Source organism: Macrobrachium nipponense, chromosome 12 (assembly GCF_015104395.2).
Source record: "Macrobrachium nipponense isolate FS-2020 chromosome 12, ASM1510439v2, whole genome shotgun sequence".
NCBI lineage: Eukaryota > Metazoa > Arthropoda > Malacostraca > Decapoda > Palaemonidae > Macrobrachium > Macrobrachium nipponense.
Window position 1 is genome coordinate 53,836,219 of NC_087205.1, and position 21,563 is coordinate 53,857,781.

Below are 21,563 nucleotides of genomic sequence, written 5' to 3' on the forward strand. Positions count from 1 at the left end.
AGGTCTGGGGGTGGGAAAATGAAGGAAAGGAAAGGGCCTCCCCTTCCACCAGTCAGTTTCCATCAAGATTCCAGAACGAACAGACCTTCTAGAACTATGCCAAGAGACCGTTTCTTCAAAAGAAAAGAAGGCAATAAAGAAAGTCAGTCACCTGAAATTTCAAGGACGTTTGTTCAGTGTACCGAAGAAGGACTCGGTCAAACGAAGAGTGATTCTGGACTTGTCCCATCTCAACTCATACATTCAATGCGACAAGTTCCGCATGCTAACAGTCTCGCAGGTGCGGACCTTACTCCCCGTGGGGTCATCACCACCCCTATCGATCTTACAGACGCTTACTATCATGTACCGATAGCAAGAAACTTCTCTCCATACCTAGGCTGCAAACTAGGAAAACAAGCTTACTAGTTCAGAGTCATGCCGTTCAGGCTCAACATAGCGCCCAGAATATTCACCAAACTAGGAGAGACAGTAGTACAGGAACTAAGAGCTCAAGGGGTGATGTTAGTAGCTTACCTAGATGACTGGCTCGTCTGGGCAACCAGCGACGAGGAATCTCGAAAGGCAACAGCCAAAGTAATAAAATTCCTAGACTACCTGGGTTTCCAGATCAACAAGGAAAAGTCCCGTCTCACTTTCAATGGTTGGGAATTCAATGGGACCTAACCACACACAAACTATCTCTTCCACCAAAGAAGTGCAGAGAGATAGCGAAAGCTATGAGACAATTCCTCAAGAACAAATGGGTTTCCCATCGTACCCAAGAGAGAATCTTAGGTTCACTTCAGTTTGCTTCAATAACAGATGTTCTGTTGAAAGCCAGACTGAAGGATATCAGTCGGGTTTGGCGGAAAAGAGCCAACAACAAGTTCAGAGACAAAATCTCCTTGATTCCGCCAATATTAAGGAAAAGACTTCGCCCATGGACAGAAGTCCGGAGTCTTTCCAAATCAGTGCCACTACAATTTCCCCCGCCGTCTCTGATAGTCCACACGGACACCTCTCTGAGCAGATGGGGGCCCTACGTCAGTACAAGAAGGTTCAAGGAACGTGGTTGACAACATTCCGCCAGTTCCACATCAACATACTAGAGGCAATGGCCATTTTTCTGACCTTGAAACGACTAGCTCCGGCCAGGAACATTCATATCAGACTAGTCTCGGACAGCACAGTGATAGTTCATTGCGTAAACAGAGGAGGCTCCAAGTCGAGCCAAATAAATCATGTGATGATTGCAATTTTTTCGTTGGCAATGAAACATCATTGGCACCTGTCAGCTACTCACCTGGCAGGAGTACGGAATGTCATTGCAGACTCACTATCCAGAACAACTCCGCTGGAGTCCGAGTGGTCCTTGGACACAAAATCATTCCATTGGATTTGCCAACAAATCCCGGGCCTACAGGTAGACCTGTTCGCCATGGAGTCCAATCACAAACGCCCGTGTTATGTGGCTCCCAATCTGGATCCTCTGGCTCACGCTGCAGATGCGATGTCCATAGACTGGAACAATTGGCAGAAGATTTACCTATTTCCGCCAATAAACCTCTTGCTGAAAGTTCTACACAGACTCAGATCTTTCATAGGAAAAATAGCATTGGTAGCACCCAACTGGCTGAAGAGCTATTGGTTTCCTCTTTTACTAGAGTTGAAACTCTGTCCCAGACGGATTCCCAACCCAAAACTGACTCAAATAGTACAAACTCGGACTGTGTCAGCTTCCTCAAGAATTCTGAATGCCCTAACTTTATGGACTTATTGAAGTTTGCGGCACAGAAAGATGCTAGTATTGACCCACTAAACACCCTGTTCATGGGGTCAGACAAAAGAGAATCAACACTCAGGCAGTATGATTCAGCAGTAAGGAAGCTAGCCATCTTTCTAAAAGAATCAGATGTCCAGAAGATGACAACGAATCTGGCAATTTCATTTTTTAGAACTCTTCGAAAAAGGCCTAGCTGCTAGTACCATTACTACGACTAAATCTGCCTTGAGGAAGATATTTCAGTTTGGCTTTAATATTGATTTCACAGATTCGTACTTCTCGTCTATCCCTAGAGCATGTGCTCGTCTGAGACCGGTGGACCGTCCTCACACGGTCTCCTGGTTTTTTGAATGACGTACTTAGGTTGGCTTCAGATACTGATAACGAATCATGCTCATATATAACCCTTCTCAGGAAAACATTATTTTTAATGAGTCTGGCCTCAGGCGCCAGAATATCTGAACTGTCGGCTCTCTCTAGAGAACCAAATCATATTGATTGCCTCCCGTCAGGAGATGTTCTGCTCTCTCCAGATCGAAAATTCTTAGCAAAGAATGAAGACCCACAAAACAGGTGGTCTTCATGGAAGATTGTCCCTCTCCCACAGGACCCATATTAATGTCCTATTGTTTTACAATTAAAATCTTATCTGGGCAGAACTTCTAAAAAGGTCTTCAGGTCCTCTTTTTATTAGAGAGAAGGGTGGAACCAATTTCCTATTGAAGGCAAATCAGACAACAAATTCTTTATTTTATTAAACAAGTCAATCCGGATTCAGTCCCTCATGTCCATGATATCCGGGCAGTGGCTACCTCAGTTAATTATTTTCATCATATGAACTTCGAGGATCTTAAAAAATATACGGGTTGGAAATCCCCGACAGTATTTAAACACCACTATATGAAAAATCTAGAGGCCCTTAAATATTCGGCAGTGACTGCAGGGAGTATTGTCTCCCCTGATACGGCCTAGTTATGTAAATCTATATCTGTATTTTATTATTTTGCTATTAATTATCTTTTGGTACTCACTCTCACCTACTTGCCTCGCTTGTAATCCCTGCCTTTCTGCCTTATGTTCCGGACTGGATTGCTCATCAACCCACTCCTGTACATGTACATAGTTCATTATTATATTTTGTTTTTATGTTCTATTACCTGGTGCTTTTTCCCAGGCAGGAAGTAATGGATTTGGTCATATTAGGCGGTGCTTTTTTTATTTTTTACGATTTGTTATTCTTACCTTGGTTATTAAAACAATAATTTTAAGAAAATTTTTATTTTCCTGTCATATAAATATTTTGTTTACCAAGCCTGTATGTCCAATTCTCTGCTACTATTTCACCAGCTGACACAGGTCGAACCCAGAAAAGGGATTTTGACAAAGGAAAAATTTGTTTCTGGGGGAAGACCTGTGTCACCCAGTGAACCCATCCCTCTCTTTTCCTTTTCCCCACCCTTTAGCTGGCCCAAGCTTGGGTGCGTATTTCAGGAATGAGGGTTTCTTGGCAGAGTTAGTTTAGTAGCGAGCGGAAAGGTAGACGTTGTAACGGCACCACTCTAGATAGAAAGGGATTTTGAGAGAGGACTTCTAATTGGCAAAACATCTGTGGTAGTGGCTTCCACTCGCCCCTGTGCTATGCCGACACCCTATGAGGGTGAGCGAGCTGGGGTTAGTAACTCAATCATTCCATATGGCTTTTTTCTCTGGTATATTTAGCATTTATTTATACCTAGAAATGAGTGCTATAGGAACATTTCACCGGGCGGCACAGGTCTTCCACCAGAAACAGATTTTTCTTTGTAAAATCCCTTATATATATATATATATATATAATATATATATATGGATATATATATATATATATATATATATATATGTATGTAGATATAATATATACAGTAGTACCTCGAGATACGAAAGGCTCTATTTGCGAAAAACTCGAGATACGAAAGCCAATGCGAAAAATTTTACTGCTCTACATACGAAAAGTTTTCAAGATACGAAAGGTTGTTGCTGTAAAGTCCCGAGATTCGCCCAGACCACCGAGAACAATTTTAAAACTCCCGCGCTGCCACTGAGTAAACTTCACCTCCTCCCGCTCTCCCATTGGTTCCTGATGCTAGTCACCCCATAAGGTCCTGCTCTCCTATTGGTCAGCATCTACCCCTTGTGGCTTTAAGTATTCTATTGGTAAAAGGTTGCTGTAAATTGAAAAACTTATTCATGCAATACATTTAATAAAAAAAACATTAGGTAAAGATAGAATAAAGAATAGAAATGAAATGTTATCATACTGTTTGGTAGTTTCAGTAGTTGAAGAGAGATAATGAAAATTTATGGCTTACTGTGTAAAAGTGATTGCTTGGCGATCGTTCGATACTAGTAAGTGCTGGATGTAAACAGATGTTTGGAAGCTTTTTTTTTGTTTGTTTATTATAGTTAATGGTTACTTAATAATTATTTGAAATGAGTACATGCAAATACATTTAATAAAAAAATTGTGAATTAGATATCAGAAAATATAAAATAAATCAGTCTGCCAACAAGTAGGTATTTTTAAGAATTCTTCTGTTTTATTATTACGTTACATATTACGTATGTTTCATTACAGCTCTCCATTAGGTAAAGATAGAATAAAGAATAGAAATGAATGGTTATTATACTGTTTGGTGGTTTCATTAGTTGAAGAGAGATATTAATGACAATTTATGGCTTACTGTGTGCTAGGAAAAATGATTGCTTGGCGCTCGTTCGATACTCGTAAGAATGTAAACAATCGATTGAAGGGTTTGTTTTTTCTTTGTTTGTGTATTATAGTTAATGATTAATTAATAATTATTTGAAATGAGTACATACTGATTATTTATACATTTTATTGGCATATTCTAAGCTTTTAGCTCTTAGGTTTAGATGTCAGAATCATAGACTAGGCTAACAGTAGCAACCGCTAACAATAGGCTAGGCTTATTGCTAAGGGACATATGCTAAAGTCCTAATATATGCAGTAAAAAGGGGGTTGAACATTACATGCAGTTGAATATTACTCAAGTATGTACAGTATTTTGCCTTTTTGGAGACATATTTCTTCCGTTGTAACCCCTAGAACATGTGTTTTAGGCCTGGAAATATAATTTACTGGGGTGTTTTTGGAGGGCTTGGAACGGATTAGCCATTTTACATGTAAAATGTGTTCCAAGATACGAAAACTCCATAATACGAAGGCCGTCTCGGAACGGATTAATTCCGTATCTTGAGGTACCACATGTATATATATATATATATATATATATATATATATATATATATATATATATATATATATACATATATATATATATATATATACTATATATAATATATATATATATATATATATATATATATATATAATATATATATATATATATATATATATATATATACAGTAGTACCTCAGGATACGGAATTAATCCGTTCCGTACCGGCCTTCGTAACCTGATTTTATCGTATCTTGAACCATATTTTACATGTAAATTGCCTAATTTGTTCCAAGCCCTACAAAAACACCCCAGTAAATTTTATAATAAAGCTAAATTGACCAATACACAATGAAATACAACAATTTGGACTATTCAATACCTAACCTAACTGTGATTACCTGTAAATAAAGTTTATTAGCGCACAGGGTACAAGAAATAATGTACGTACATATGTAGTAAAATGTGGAACCTTACCTTTCGAGTGAGGCGATCTCCGAAAGTGGCGACAGAGGAGGAGGACAAATGGCAGAAAACATGAACACTTAACTTTACGAAGCACATTAAAAATGGCAGAAAACATTAACACTAAACTTTACGAAACACACTAACAAATGGCAGAAAACATTAACGCTTCTTGATTATCTCCATCTTCGTTCTCCATAGAAAGCATCCTCTTCTTTCCATGAACTTCAGCAACATTCTTGGGACCCATGGCTAATAATGTAAGTAATTAAGTTCACACACAACACGATAAAGTAACTTACAGTACAACGAAAGTGAATCCCTAACACGAATTTACGTTAACAAACGAAATATATGTGAACAAACGAATTCCAGTGTTTATGATAACGCTGCCACAAAAAATGGTCAAGGAACGCCTTTACATAGAGGCATGATGCTGACCAATAGGAGAGCAGGATCTTATGGCAGTGACTAGCATCAGGAACCAATGGGAGAGTGGGAGGATGGTGGCGAGTCTACTGAGTTGCGGCGCACGAGTTTTAAAAGGTTGCGGCGCACGCAGTTTTAAAATTTGTCAGGTGATTTTTCATAAGTTGGGACTTTCGTATGTCGAGGTTCCACTGTATATATATTATCTATATAAAAGAATTGAACTTAAGACCTCAAGCTGGATTTCAATGTACCTTCTGCGTTGCAAGCATACAACTTTTAACAAGCCAACTTGTGGCAAAACTTTTAATCTATTTTGAAGTAAGTTCTGTTTTATATGCTTGTCTGCTCTTTGCCTTTTGTGTTCTTTCATAGGCAACATTTTCACACTTGGGTATGGAAGGAATTATGATAACTTTATCATGTTATATTCATGAATGTTATATCTGACAATTGAATGAAAGAATTGTACCATAATTCTCAAGCAGCATTTGAAAGAGTTTGCAGAGTTGTGGACATGCACTTTACAAACCACACTACAGCAGAAAACTTTAGTTTTGTTGAGAAGTCAGTGACTTGGCACTGCATGTGAATGCCTGCTGTTTGCCTGTTGTATACTGCTATAGGTAGCTTTCTTGCACATCTATATTGGTGACATCATTATCACTTTGTCACCTGATGTTAAATACTTCAAGTGACATTTGAGTTAGAGAATTTAAATTTTCCTTTTAATCAGGATTTGAGAAAAAGTTTATTGTGTAACATATATGTTCACATAATGGTTAGCTTTCTGTTGATTAGGGAGATCAAAGCTTAAAACCCCATTCTTCACTGATTTAATGTAGCTTCTTACTATTCCCATTGAGAAATTATACATGATGCCTTTGATAAAGAGTTATTAATAAAAATGCATATCAGGACAATATACCAAATTTGTAGTGGGTGTAGGTGCTAAGGTGTATCACGTTCATACTCTTTCAAAGAAATGCCCGAGTTTTTCTTTCTAACTCTTCCAGCACTGCAGCTGATTATAAATCTACATACAAGAATAGTACTTTCTCAGAGAGGACAAATGTCTGTATGTTTGGAAAACTCACTAAATTCTGTAAATTATGGATGATAGAACTTACTGAAACTTGCTATTATTTCATTTGTTATTAGTTGTTTTACTGCAAGAACATCTTTGTATTCAAATACTTTACACGAGAAAATTTACTATGGTTAGGTTTTCAGTAGGTAAGGAGTTGGAAGAAAATGTGCATGACCTTCAGAGAAATATGGCCTTTTTTGAGCTGATAGTTTAGCCTTTAATGGTTTTATTTTGGGCCTTTTTGACAAAATGGTGAATGGCTCATTTGTGGCCTTTTTCCATCCACAAAAACCTGGACATCCTAACCGGGCTGTTTCTGCCACAAGGTTACTAGTCAAGGGTCTTTGAACACATAAAGGTGTCTCCTTGCAGCATAATAAAGTTTATGCAGCACATAGGGCTTTCACACCAAAATTACTACAGTTTCATGTACTAACTAGAAAGATGAATGTAATAACCTAAGTAAAAACCCTAAGTAAATGATAACACTAATAATATATTACATCAAAACACATCATGTGGTACACTGTAGGCATTAACAGTGGGAGTTTGCAGCATCCCCTTGGCCTTTAGATACACCCAGCCTTGTACTTTACATCCATTCATGATGCCTTTCTTTAATCTTGCTGTACAACCTCCCAGACTATTGTCATTTTGCAGCTGTGGGGTTTCACCTTTGGATCCATGTACTTTTTGTCATTCCGTTCCTCTTGTCACTTTTTAAGCACTGAATGGCCAGCACTTGGCTTTATAGCTTGAATTTCTGGGCTCAGCTCGTGTCGGCCTATGAAAGGATCCTTAATATCATTCTTTCTAGGTAAAATTAATCTAAAATTACCAGAGAAAAACAAAATTAAGAAAATGTCAGTAAAACTGACTCGCTCACTCTTAAAAAGAAGTGTCGGTATGGTAATAGGGGCGAGTGGGAATCACTACCACGAGACATTCACCAATTAGAACTTCCAATCAGAATCCCCTTAAGAGAGAGCTGATACCAACGGGCGATGCAGCCGTTACTACTACTACTAGAGGACGCCACGGACAGCAGCGCCCCTAGCGGACATCCTTAATCATTAGCACTAGCGTCAAGACGCATTATTTTTCTGTGCTGTGCTTATTTCGGGATTTATCCTATTCTTCACCATGGAACGCTCTGCAATTGCAACGGCTAAGTTAAGTAACTCATAAGTAATGTTCTAATGCATTTTTATCTTCCGGGTACCAGTATTTTCCTCCTAATAGGTCATATACGGTTTCCCGGTTGTCTCGTGGTGGCGCCATGCTGCCTCGTTAAGAATTCCCGGTCCTCCATACTGGGACTTCTTATACTTATGGGCTTACAATATTGCGTTCATTGTCTTTTACATCGAGTTTTAGCTAGTTTAGCCCCCCTACCATTTCTCTTAGTTTGGTATTTAGGGCTATTATTATTATTCCTGCCCAGCATCCCGGCTCTTGCTCTTCATCGGCTATCGCTGGCTCCGAGTAGGCTTCTGTTTCTTGGAACAGTCTGCCTCCTCCTGGGCTTCTTTCTCTTTTACTAAAAGTGTCTTTTCCATCTTTTCGATGTAATATATTATATTTAGGGTGTTAGGCTAGCCTAGGTGCATGTTCCTTGTATTGGTACAGCCTGGTTCACGTGGCCCTCCCACTGTTGTGTTGCTCGCGGCCTAGGCCAATTGCGGCCACGTGTTCCATCGCACCTTACCCTGCCCCTGCCCTCCCTACCTGGTATAGGGAGGTGCTGGGGGACCCCTTGGTTGTCATGACAACCTCAGTCGCCTTCTCTCTCCCTCTCTGAGGTGGCCAGGGGTTCCTCCAGCGGGGGTATAGGGCGACCACTCATGAGGTACCGGTCTCCGAGCGGGTAGTCGGTGAGGCGGGGAGGAGTAGGCCATCCCCCCCCCTCTCTCTCTCCCGCCGTGTTACGCCGAGACCTTCCTCCCCCCCCTCCCCAGTTGCTCAGCCACCTTCCCTCGCTATAACGAAAGGAGCCTTCCGTCGCAGCCGGGGCATCTTTGGTTATAGATTACTGGCTCCGCCAGCGGGCGGGGTGGGCTCTACTAGTGGTCGGTTGCTTGCCTACTACTATCTTAATATCTCTCCCCCGCTAACCGGAAGGGAAGCTTGCGTTCTTACCCGGGCACTCTTCTAGGAGACGGGTGGAGAAAGGTTTGTTATTATTGTTATTTTAAGGATATACCCTAATTTTACGATGAATTGTTAATTTTATTATTTATATATCTACCATCCCCGCCATTTTTCCGTCGTGGTTTCCATTTACCACCCCTCCTGGTTGGTTTCCTTTTGTGTCCCCGCCATCAGCGGAGCTATAGCCTAGGACACTCAACCAACCTTGTTACCACACGTATTATGGCGGGGCTCTGGTTTAATCTAACTTTATCGCTCCGGCACCAGCGGAGCAACTGTTAGGCTGTAAGTGTTCTCCTGATACTCATGTATCTTTCCACTTACAGGCTACCAACTGTCAGGTCCCGGCGTGCAACGCGACGTTGTACGACCCCTGCGGCCACGATGAGTGCAGGTCTCACGCCCCTTGTGCCACATCATTCAACGAGATGATCGTCTGGCACCCAGAAGCCTGCGCCATCTGCTACGACCTAGTCGGTCAGCTGGGAGAGGGGGTAAGTTCCATTATAGGCTTCCTTTTCATTTTACTAACAACTCTCTTAGTCATAAGTTTGTTAACCCCGTTCCGCCATTAGAAGCTCATCTCGCCCTTTCTTTCAGGCTAACTGGTGTGAGGGAGGTCGCCCTCGCTACCCTGAAAGCGTGGGTGCGGCGCTTCGAAGAACGCCGCCAAAGGCCAGCCGTATATCCTGGACAAGAAGCTGGCCGTCCAGATCTTCCCTGCGGGCAAGTCAACTGGGTATTGTTTGACCCCTTGTCCGCAGCCCCTCTAATAGCCTCCATCCAGCAAGATCTCCAGCAATCGTTTTGGGGTCGTAGCTTCCCAGGAGTCGGTCCCGGACGTCGCTGTCCCTGGACTAAACATCGAGCCCATGGCGGTAGGGGCAGAGGATTTGTTGGTTGAGGTAGGTGTGTCGGGCGCCCAAGTCTTTCCTTGGGTGCTCCTGGATCTTCTCCTGTCCCTTCCTCGAGCGCTTCTTTCCAAGGCTTTGTGGGATCTGAGATCCCTACCCGCTCTCCCGCTCTCTCTGTACCCCCAAAGGTGAAGGGACAGAGAGAAACCGAAGACGCTATCTAATACAACTTCTAAGAAGTCGTCTTCGTCTTCTTCGGCTAGGAAGTCTTCGACTTCCTACGCCGACGCGTGAAAGCCAAGCCGAGTTCTTCTCACTCGAAGAGCTCTAGAAGCAAGGCTTCTAAGGAGAAGGCTCGCGCTCCCGCCGAGCCAATGCCTTCTCCTGCCTCCACCGCTTCCACTCCGGCAACGCCGGTGGGAGGAGCAGGACCTAGCACCTTTGATCCCACTGCCTTCTCAGCAATGGTGATGCAACAGGTGGGCGAGTTGGTTTGGCTCGCAAGTCTCCGCCCTGGGGACGAGATTTGAGCAGATGTTCGCACAACTGTCGAGCACTCTGTCTCAATCAGGCCAGTCCATACAAGATCTCTCTAACAGGGTTAGAGAGAATGAGGACCGAGTAGCTGGGCTCTCTCAGGTCCCTCTTCCAGTCTCCCCAGTGCCAAGCACTGGCATTCTCCAGCTCCCGCCATACGACTCTCTGCCAGCTTTCTCCATGGAGAATCCATGGAGAGTAGCTGCCTACGCTCCTTTTAAGGATGGGATGATCTCTATCCCGGAGTGTGGAACTCGGAGGATTGAGGACTTCGAGTTTTACCCTCCGGGTCTGACGCAGCCTTTCATCGGTTATGCTAGGCTGACTGTTACGGCTCTTACTAGGGAAGACAAGATCTCTAGGGAGTCTGTTCTATACAGTAGGGGGATCATGCCCAGCGGGAATGGGTTCACTGCCTTGAGGACTGGGAGTGCACGAACACTAAGCTCCAGGCCTATAAGAGTCCTTTTACTATTTTCGCGACGGAAGAGGAGGCTTCTCTTCCGTTCGCCACGAAAATAGTAGAGAAGACCCTTCAGGCAGTCCTCAAGGATGAGCCCATGCCACAGTTAAGAGAGGCGGAGTTCTACTTCTCCGCTCTTCCCGGCTTTCGGAGATTGTGGGAGAACTTTGCCAGCTACGTTTCACGCTTGGTAAAGCTAAACCGGACTGCAGCCATGACCAGTTCGGCGAGAAGCTGCCAAGGCTGCCTGATTCCCTGATTCAGGCAGAGTTCGACGCGCGAACCAGGTTTGGCAGGTCCCTCAATTCTCTTATAATAACGGAAATGGCTGCTCTCTCTTATGCGACGGAACCGCTGTTTAAGATCTTGGCAAAATCCCAGTTTCAGACGGTCCTAACAGATGCTTTCGACTTCTTCCAAGCTAGGAGGAATTGCCGAAAGCACGTGCTGCAGGAGTGCACTATTAGGCATGAGCCTAATAGACTCTTGGCTTCTAGCATGTGGGGAGTGGATCTCTTCCCAGAGTCCGCTGTTAATGAAGTGCACCACGATGGCTGCTAGGCTCAACCAGAGCCTTAGAGCTAGGTGGGGTATTTCGTCAAAGAGGAAACAAGAATCCGTCCCCACTGCTGGTAAGAAAAAACAAAAGAAGGCTGGTAAGAGGTTCCAGCCGTATCAGAAACACCAGCAACAGCAGCAATTTGTGCAGGCCGTCCCGGTTACCCAACAGGGACAACCTGCCAGTTCGAAACAGAACCAGCCCATCCTCCTGTTGTCTCCTCAATCACAGCCGTCGACCTCCTCACGCATCTCGCCGGCCTTCAACCCTACATATGAGGCTCAAGGCTACAAACAACCGAGAGGTAGGGCGAGAGGTTACTTTCGCCAGCGTGGCGCAGGAAGGGCGACAAGGAGCAGGCAGTTCAGAGGGAGGGCGTGGTGGTCAACCCGCCCATCAACAATGAAGCTCCCCAGGTAGGAGGGAGGCTGTTCCTCTTCCGCCACAGGTGGGGGTTCAGCAATTGGGCACAGAGCATAGTGTCCAAAGGATTGGGTTGGAGTTGGATCAAAGATCCGCCTCCAATCAAATCATTCCACCAAATACCATCAGAGGAATTGACAGATTACGCGGAGGAACTCCTTCAGAAAGGAGCTATTGCGAGAGTCAAGCATCTAAAATTTCAAGGTCGCTTATTCAGCGTGCCAAAGAAAGGCTCAACAAAAAGAAGGGTAATCTTAGACTTGTCAAAGCTAAACTCTTTCATTCGTTGCGACAAGTTCAAGATGCTTACCCTCTCGCAAGTAAGGACCTTACTTCCGCGTGGAGCCGTCACATGCTCCATCGATCTTACAGACGCATACTATCATATCCCTATAGCCAGGCACTTCCGCCCATTCCTAGGATTCAGGCTAGGAAATCAGACATTCTCATTCAAAGTGATGCCCTTCGGTCTGAATGTAGCCCCCAGGGTATTCACGAAAATAGCAAGAAGTGGTTGTACAGCAATTGAGAACTCAGGGAATCATGGTAGCAGCATACCTCGACGATTGGTTGATCTGGGCACCAACCGTCGAGGAATGTCTCAAAGCCACCAAAAAGGTAGTTCACTTTCTGGAACATCTGGGGTTCCAGATAAACAAACGAAATCCAGACTTACCCCGGAGTCTCGTTTTCAGTGGCTGGGAATCCAATGGGATTTGTCTTCCCACAATCTGTCAATTCCAGTGGCCAAACGGAGGGAAATAGCAAAATCTGTAAGGCAATTTCTCAAATGCAAACAAACATCAAGGAGAAACCAGGAGAGAATCCTAGGGTCCCTTCAGTTTGCTTCGGTAACAGATATCCTCCTGAAAGCAAGGCTAAAAGATTTAAATCGAATTTGGCGTTCGAGAGCAAACACCAAATCTCGAGACAAGTTGTCAGTAATCCCACAGATCCTCCGCAATCAACTCCGTCCATGGTCCAAAGTAAAGAAACTTAGCCAAGAAGGTACCCCTTCAATATCCCCTTCCAGTGTTAACCATTCACACGGATGCCTCCCTGTCCGGGTGGGGGGGATACTCTCAGTTCAAACAGGTTCAGGGACTTGGTCAGTTCAATTTCGCCAGCTCCACATAAACGTTCTGGAAGCAATGGCAGTTTTTCTTACCTTGAAGAGACTGCTTCCCCCGAAGAGTCTCATCTAAGGCTAGTTTTGGACAGTGCAGTGGTAGTTCATTGCATCAACAGAGGAGGGTCCAAATCCAAGCATGTGAATCATGTCATGATAGCCATCTTTGCCTAGCAAACAAACACAAATGGCATCTGTCTGCCACTCACCTGGCAGGGGTAAGAAATGTGATAGCAGACGCTCTGTCCCGGTCAGTTCCTCTGGAATCAGAATGGTCTCTAGACGTCGGGTCATTCCAGTGGATAAGCCTAAGAGTCCCAGGTCTCCAAGTGGATCTCTTCGCCTCACAAGCGAACCACAAGCTCCCTTGCTATGTGGCCCCCAACCTGGACCCTCTGGCTTATGCCACGGACGCCCTGTCGTTGGATTGGAATCAGTGGAGAAGAATTTATGTTTTTCCTCCAGTGAATCTCCTCTTGAAAGTCCTAAGCAAACTAAGGTCTTTCAAAGGGATAGTAGCTCTGATTGCACCGGACTGGCCCAAGAGCAACTGGTATCCTCTTCTTCTGGAATTGGGCCTCCGACCTCAACGGATCCCCAATCCCAAACTATCACAATCAGTACAAATGAGGACTGTGTTCGCTTCCTCAGGAATTCTCCAGACCCTAACTTTATGGACTTCATGAAGTTTGCGGCTAATAAAGATGCTAATATTGATCCACAGAATATTCTCTTCCTAGAATCAGATAAGAGAGAGTCAACCATTAGACAATATGACTCAGCTGTTAAAAAATTAGCATCTTTCCTGAAAGAATCAAACACTACAACATGACAGTTAATCTAGCTATATCCTTTTTTCAGATCCTTGTTTGAAAAAGGTTTAGCAGCTAGCACTATTACCACTCATAAATCGGCTTTGAAGAAGATCTTTCAAGTAGGTTTTCAGATAGATCTGACTGAATCTTATTTCACGTCTATCCCTAAAGCTTGTGCTAGACTTAGACCTTCTCAAAGGCCTACTGCAGTTTCATGGTTCTTAAATGATGTCCTCAAACTAGCTTCAGATACTGACAACTCGTCTTGTACATTCATAATGCTCCTGAGAAAGACATTATTCTTATCAAGTCTAGCTTCAGGAGCTAGAATTTCAGAACTGTCGGCTCTATCCAGGGATGCGGGTCATGTGGAATTTCCTCCCATCAGGAGAAGTTCTACTTGCTCCGGATCGTAGCTTTTTAGCCAAAAATGAGGATCCTCTTGCAAGGTGGGCACCCCCTTGGAAAGTTATCCCACTTCCCAGGATCCTTCTCTCTGCCCAGTATCAACTCTAAGAGCCTTTCTATCTCGTACTTCCTCAAGATCCTCAGGTGCTCTCTTCATGAGAGAAAAAAGGTGTACTTTTGTTCAGTAAAAGGTATTAGGCAACAAATCCTTTACTTCATTAAACAAGCCAACCCTGATTCATTCCCAAAAGCACATGATATCAGGGGAGTAGCCACCTCAATTAATTACTTTCAACATATGAACTTTGAGGATCTTAAAAAGTATACTGGATGGAGATCCCCGACAGTTTTTAAACGTCATTATCTAAAGTCCTTGGAATCTTTAAAGTTTTCAGCAGTAGCAGCGGGAAACATTGTTTCTCCTGATACTGTATAGTAGTCGTAGTACAGATCCAGGTCTCCTTTCTACCTACATCATCCAACATGCCTCACCCTATCGCCATGCTACTCGGATATCCTAGCCTTAGCCGCTGAATCATAATAGTGGATTGTCCCTTATTTTTTTTGCTAGGGACATCCACACTTGTAACTGATGGTGTACTTTAGTGTACCTACCCTTATTTTTTATTTGCTAGGGTTAGGACACAATGTGGTTGTATATTTTGTAAATAATTTTCAAGTAAATCCCTTTTGTTTATATTACACTGCATCATTGTATTTTACTGTGGTTACTGTTTTTTAAGTACTTTAAATTACTAACGTTCTGTTATATTACTGTTTAGGATAAGTTAGTTTAAGTACTTAGTTTGTATGCTGTAATTGATTTACTTATATTATATCCATCATTTTACAACTGATTTTTCATTTGTCCCTTTTTTTCCCATCTTGTCTGTTTCTCTGGTACTCTTTCATAGGCCGACACGAGTGAGCCCAGAAAAAGGGATTTTGACGAAGGAAAAAATCTATTTCTGGGTGATTGGCTCGTGTCGCCCTATGAAACCCACCCTATGTTGTTTTCCCCCCCATGCAGGACAAGATGTTTTTAGATTAAGGATGTCCGCTAGGGGCGCTGCTGTCCGTGGCGTCCTCTAGTAGTAGTAGTAACGGCTGCATCGCCCGTTGGTATCAGCTCTCTCTTAAGGGGATTCTGATTGGAAGTTCTAATTGGTGAATGTCTCGTGGTAGTGATTCCCACTCGCCCCTATTACCATACCGACACTTCTTTTTAAGAGTGAGCGAGTCAGTTTTACTGACATTTTCTTAATTTTGTTTTTCTCTGGTAATTTTAGATTAATTTTACCTAGAAAGAATGATATTAAGGATCCTTTCATAGGGCGACACGAGCCAATCACCCAGAAATAGATTTTTCCTTCGTCAAAATCCCTTTTTGTGACCACCTTTAGGACCACTAGAACAAGTGTATTTATACCCTATTTGGAAGCCCTACAAAACCATTTCCTTCTATTCATGCGCTGATCGTAACCAGTGTCTGAAATTATGAGTACACACTCATGATAAAACTTAATATGTTGGATACTGCAGCTGCTCATAGTGATCAAACACTCAAATTCCTTGTTAATATTAGATTCAGCCAATGAATGTGCTTTCCTATCCAATATAGTAATATATTCCATAAGCAACCAAGGAGGAGGTCCATTATGAAACAGTATATTGACGGAACTGATGTAAACTTGCATCTTTTCTTACAAAAAACAAACCTGTAGAATTCTGAACTTTTGGTTGTGTTTGTTCTCAATTTTGCAGGCTTACTAATATGGTGGTGGAAGGATATGACTTTATATTCTATTGTCAGTATTTTGCAAGAACTGCTTCACAACAAATGTCCCTTTTGATTGTGTAAGGAATCATAGGAGTAGGTAGATAAACACATTCCTTTTCATGTAAAACATCTTTTATTTTTGTTATAACTCCATTCATAATATTTAATAACACTGTAAAAGGGTTTCAGTACTAGTAGAAACTTAAGTTATGATTAAGGATTATTTACATTGTTTATGATTTTGTTTGTTGTGAGATGTTCTTCAAATATATGTTTAGGCATTGTTTTTTAATGAAACTTTCAATCTATACACACTTTAACATTTTTGTAAAAATTTTACTGTAAAGAAATAGCATATTGTATTTCTTGACAGGTTCTTGACCCTAAGCCCTACAGAATTTGCCAATGGTCCTGCTGTATCTGGCCTTCTGGTTCAGGAGGAGAGCTTTACCCTTTTGATGAACATCTCATCTCCAGGAGTAACAACAATTCCATCGCCCTTCAGCCAGAGCCTAAAGCGAAGAGTAAAAGTTCGAGTTCCCTCACCTCCATCCGCAGCTCCTTCAAATTCCAGAAGTACCGGTCCTCTTGTTCAGAATATGCAGTTACGATGTGTATGTACTGGTGATATTTTGGCTGGCATATTAGTCAATGAGAAGTTACTTGACTGCATGCTTTCGTTTTCAGTGGATAGAGACGTGTGTATATATGGTGTTGAAATGCTAACCCAGTGTTTGCAACAAAGTTTAGAAGACCAACAGCCACCGACACAAGGAGCTCATGAGTGTTATTATGAAATTATATATGCATTTTTACAAGATTCGGATGGAAGTCGAATAACACATACCCATTTCACTGCACGTGTACCATACAGTAGTTCTATGGAGGTCATGTTTAATAGACCAGCTTATATTTTACGAAATAAAATGTATAGAATTGGAGTAGTATTGAACAAAGAAGGTCGGTACCCAGCACATGTCATTATTCCATACGTAACAGTAAATGAGTTTACGTTTACTTTTGATCGAGAGCGTTCAAGAAATGGTCTGATAACAGCTGTGATATTTGGTTGTTTCTCCCCCCCTGAACCCACACCTAGGCAAGAACATAATTGGATGCCAATGTATTAATTTCTGAAGACTATTCCTCTATGGAACGGTATTTATATAAACATTTGTTTGTTTACAGTGTTATTTTGGATAGTCTAGCAGTGCAAAAACTTCAGGGTACCTGTGCTGTAATAGATTCTTACAGCACATGTTGCCTTAAGAATACAGGTTGGTACAAATGGTAGTAGGATATTTTGAGATAATGTAAAGTTTTACATACCACATTTTTGTGAAGGGAAGCTTTTCTATTCTGACCCCTGGTTATTATAGTGTCCTAAAAATGAACCTTTTTAACTGGTAAAACTGTTTTTTGCAGTCCATCTCCTGTATTAAACCTCTTTTTAAACTTGCTGTCTTATATCTAACCACTTGCTGATCTGATAAGAAATAGTAATCCATTTCTTGTCATAAAAATATCTCATGTCAGGCAGTGAAAATGTATGTGTAGCTGTAACTATGTGAGACGAGTTTAACACCACTTCCTCATAGGATTAATTTCCTGTGTTTCGTCCTCTTATTTCTCTTGTGGTGCTACTGTTGTCATCATAGTCTTTCTGATTTCTTATATCGTAATCAAATAGTGTCTCCTCACTATCAGTGGGTGTCATTTAGCAAAAAATCCAAAGATAAAATGAATAAGATAATAGATTGATTAACAGGCAATTGCTCCCACTTGTGCTAGGGTAGGCTAAATTGGGAAGTGGTGAAAAATAGTGTATCATCCTAAGAAACTACATGATTTACCTCTATTTGGCCAAAGCATAGGAAACTCCTTCCATGAAAGGTCAGAATTAATCAGCATAGAGACTGTGATTGGTGACCTTGAGAAGTGCATCAACTTAGGTAACAGTTGATGTTTAGGCAAGTTTTCAGCATCCAGAGTCGCCACTTGACATGTATAGGGTTAAACTGGAAGTGAGAAAATAATTGTTGAAAATTATGAAGTCTTTTGATACTATGAGTATAAATAATAGATTGTAGGGAGAGTTCATATTGGATCAAAATCACTGTAATAATAAGAGATACCTACCAAAGAGATCATAGAAATGTACAAAAAGATATTAAATTATGAGGAATAGTAAAGAACAAATTTCATTATCATTCAAAAGTTTCATAGTTTAATGGGAATAGCTGTAAATGCCTTGACCAAGAAATCTTGTACTAAAGAAGAGGATGCCAGTATGTGAAGAAGAGAAAGCAGGTGTAGAAGAGGAGTGTAATAATTTACACGAGAAGAAAAGTAGTGAATCAGTAATAAAGGCATAAAACAATAGCAGATAAAAAGTAGGTGCTATCACTAGAAAACTTGTCTCTACCGTAGCACTCAATAATGAATAAATTAATTAAAACCAGTGAGTGGATAAATTTATTGTACATAAATTTCTAACATTCAGTATGAAAATGATTCCACAAATATGTAGCATTATGAAGAGTATAAAACACTGAAAATTCCTTTTATCATTTAAAATGGGCAAGTTGGTGTCCATGGCAACAAATCGTCATCTGAGCAGAATTTCCGCAAGAAAAAGTTACCAGATGAATATGTTTTCAAAGTTCATTCAGTTCAACTCTCCATTTCATGAGATGACCTGCTAACACACTAACACTGACTAGTAAACAGACCAACATGGGTGGCATGACTAGTAAAATAGATTAGTGCACCAAGCAAGAGTTTTCAAGTATTACAGAAAATTTCAGCATAATGGTATAGCAATAGCTGGGTTCACAATTTTACACAAGGGATTGAAAAAACTCATTACTGTGGTATTGAAACACTGAAAATCATCAGAGTAAGACTTGGTGCTTAGAACTAGTAAGATTCTCAGTCACTAAGCTGCATGGCCACAATGAAAATTAGTGAAGTTTTCCACTTTACTTTAAGTTTGTAGAGGGTGGCCTCAGTAGAAATCTGTGGCTACCTGGTAATCCAAATGGTTTGTAATCTCAGCCTTTATTAAATTTAGGTCCGAATAGTTTCAAGTTTTGAGATTCGGACATTTGGATCTTGTTTTATTGGATTAGATTGAAAGGAAATCTGCCAATCTTAATCAGTTTACCCAATGCTGTCTACAAAGGCATGAGTGTCAGTTACTAGTCAAGATGTATGCAGTCATTTAGACTCAGCACCAAGAGTACCATTCTTGCTTACAGTTAGATGCAGTTGGTTGTTTGAAAAGTCACAATCACAAAGCAGGATTAGTTTAGAGTTGAACTATTGGAAGTGACCAATTCAAGTGAACTTGGATGTTGTTAGTGACAGCAAAGACTAAGAAACCCTTTCAACTTGGATTTTGCAATAATTGGCCAGGATGCATGATCTTAGTACATTGGCTTTGTGGGGTTGAGAAGCCAGTCATCCAGAACCCAGGATATAACATTCAGACACCACCGCCTTAGGACAATGAAAGAGTATTTATTTATGTACTTAACATGATTGTCCCCAGAATTGATCAACATAATTCAATTGTGAATCCAACATTTTTTATCATTTTAACCACTGTTTATGGCTTCTGGAAGGCAAGGTCTACCTGTGATCACTCTTATCCCACGTTTTAGTCATTGGTAGTAGACTTGGAAGGATCATTATCATTGCTGTTGACATCTCCTAAAGGGATCTATACCTAAGATAGGATTACATTGGCCTGGAAATTCTTGACTTGTAAGAAGAACCATAGAAAACTGATGCAGGAAGAACAAAAGATTAAGTGACAGCCTTTATGGGACCGATTAATGAGGAGCCAATAAGAAACCCTAGAAGGCAAGACACAGCAAGTAGGAATAACTAAAACTAGTTTTGACCAATTGATAAACACTTGAGTAACCTGTTGGAGTGTAGACATTGAGTATACAGCCTTGAACTTGAATCAGATCAGGACAGATCATTTTAACGAAGACTAAGTAACTTAAATTCATGGCCTAGTTCTCTGGAAGCATTTTTGTTTCCACTGAATGGACTTAGATGATGATAAACGTGCTGCAGGAATGAGATAGCAGTCAGAGAAGAATTAAGAATACAACAAATTCTGTAAGGGATATACTTACCATTTAAGATTATCAGGGAAAAGAAAAAGGGTGATCTAATCAATTCTTTTCTTCCTCCGGCTAGGGACATTACATTGATTTGCAAGTTTGATGCTCATAGGAGAGAGAGAAAGGTATTTTCCATGGCTCTTGAGAGTATTACAGCAGTTGACAGTAAAAGTTATAGCAGTGTTACTCAGCAGGTGTATGACACAGTGCTGTGATAAGTATCTGTAAAATTAGGATTGCACATTAAAGGATAAAGTCATGTCATGGAATTATTACTTAATTGAGAGCAAGAGCTCAAGGAGACTGGGGACCATGAATTTTTGCTATATCATTAATTAATCAGTCCCACAAGGCAACACAATTCATTACAGAGGAGTGGGGAATAACAGTAGTTTTCTTATGGTTTCCAGGAGTTTTGGAACAGACCTCATGATACATCAATCTATTTAAGAAGAAAAGAGTGGACACAGGTGTACACAGCCCAATATCCATTTAGTGGTATATAGTGTCCACTAATCTTCAAATGCTAGAGCTGTACATAGAGAGAAGAGATAAAAGTTTGAGATTAAAGGTTCCGAGGCTCAGCACAGGGTGATGCTACATGGAGGGGATCAGGGACATAATTTTCTGGCACTTATATCATCATTCTAGTAAAATTTGTTAATTCTACTGTTTTTCTAATTGAAGAGATAGTATGGTAGTGTAGTCAAAGTGGCCAGTAAGAAGTAAGGAAGTTACAAAGTCAATTGCAGGTTTGTGATGAAGATATTGATGCCTGCAAGGAAGTTCATAGCAGATAAACTATGCAAGTTCTGTTCAACTTGTGGTTTATATGAGCAGGTACAAATTAGTTAGATATAGAAGTACACTGAAGTGATGCAACTTGTTCCTTGTTTTAATTTTGATTATCAACCTTAAAATTCTCTCTTTGGTGAGTAATACAAGAGAAAGGTTTATGTTGCAATTAGGTAATCATTAGGCAGAAGCAGGTGCTTTTATCGTTTTTTAAGTAGGGTTGCAGTCAGTTCTTGAGTATTATTCATAAACCACAGCAATAATATTTCTTGGATGACTCAGTAATGTGCCATATTTCTAAGAGCTTTGCACCTTTCAAAAATTCAAAACTGTTATTATCTAATGATGGGTTTAATTTGAAGTTAAAAACAGGATCTCCAGGGATCTTGTCATCCAAGGATACAAAGGCATCAGATTCTGTGCGGAAGTTTTCCTGTTCTAGGGATTTTTATGACAAAAACCAGATCATTTATGAAGTGGAAGCTAATTCCAGGACTAGAATCGCATTGGCCTTCACAGTGG

General features: G+C 41.2%; 1 protein-coding gene across 6 annotated transcripts in view; it reads left to right on the forward strand.

The window, feature by feature from the left end:
* The window catches only part of LOC135224543 (BTB/POZ domain-containing protein 2-like), a 393,635-nt gene extending 376,073 nt beyond the window's left edge, over positions 1–17,562 (forward strand). For all 6 annotated transcript variants that reach the window (XM_064263621.1, XM_064263623.1, XM_064263626.1 and 3 more), the window contains one exon: positions 16,481–17,562. In XM_064263621.1, coding sequence (XP_064119691.1) covers positions 16,481–17,237 — 757 coding nt within the window. In that variant the 3' untranslated portion in view covers positions 17,238–17,562. The remainder of the gene's footprint in view (positions 1–16,480) is intronic.
* Positions 17,563–21,563: the final 4,001 nt, after the last annotated feature.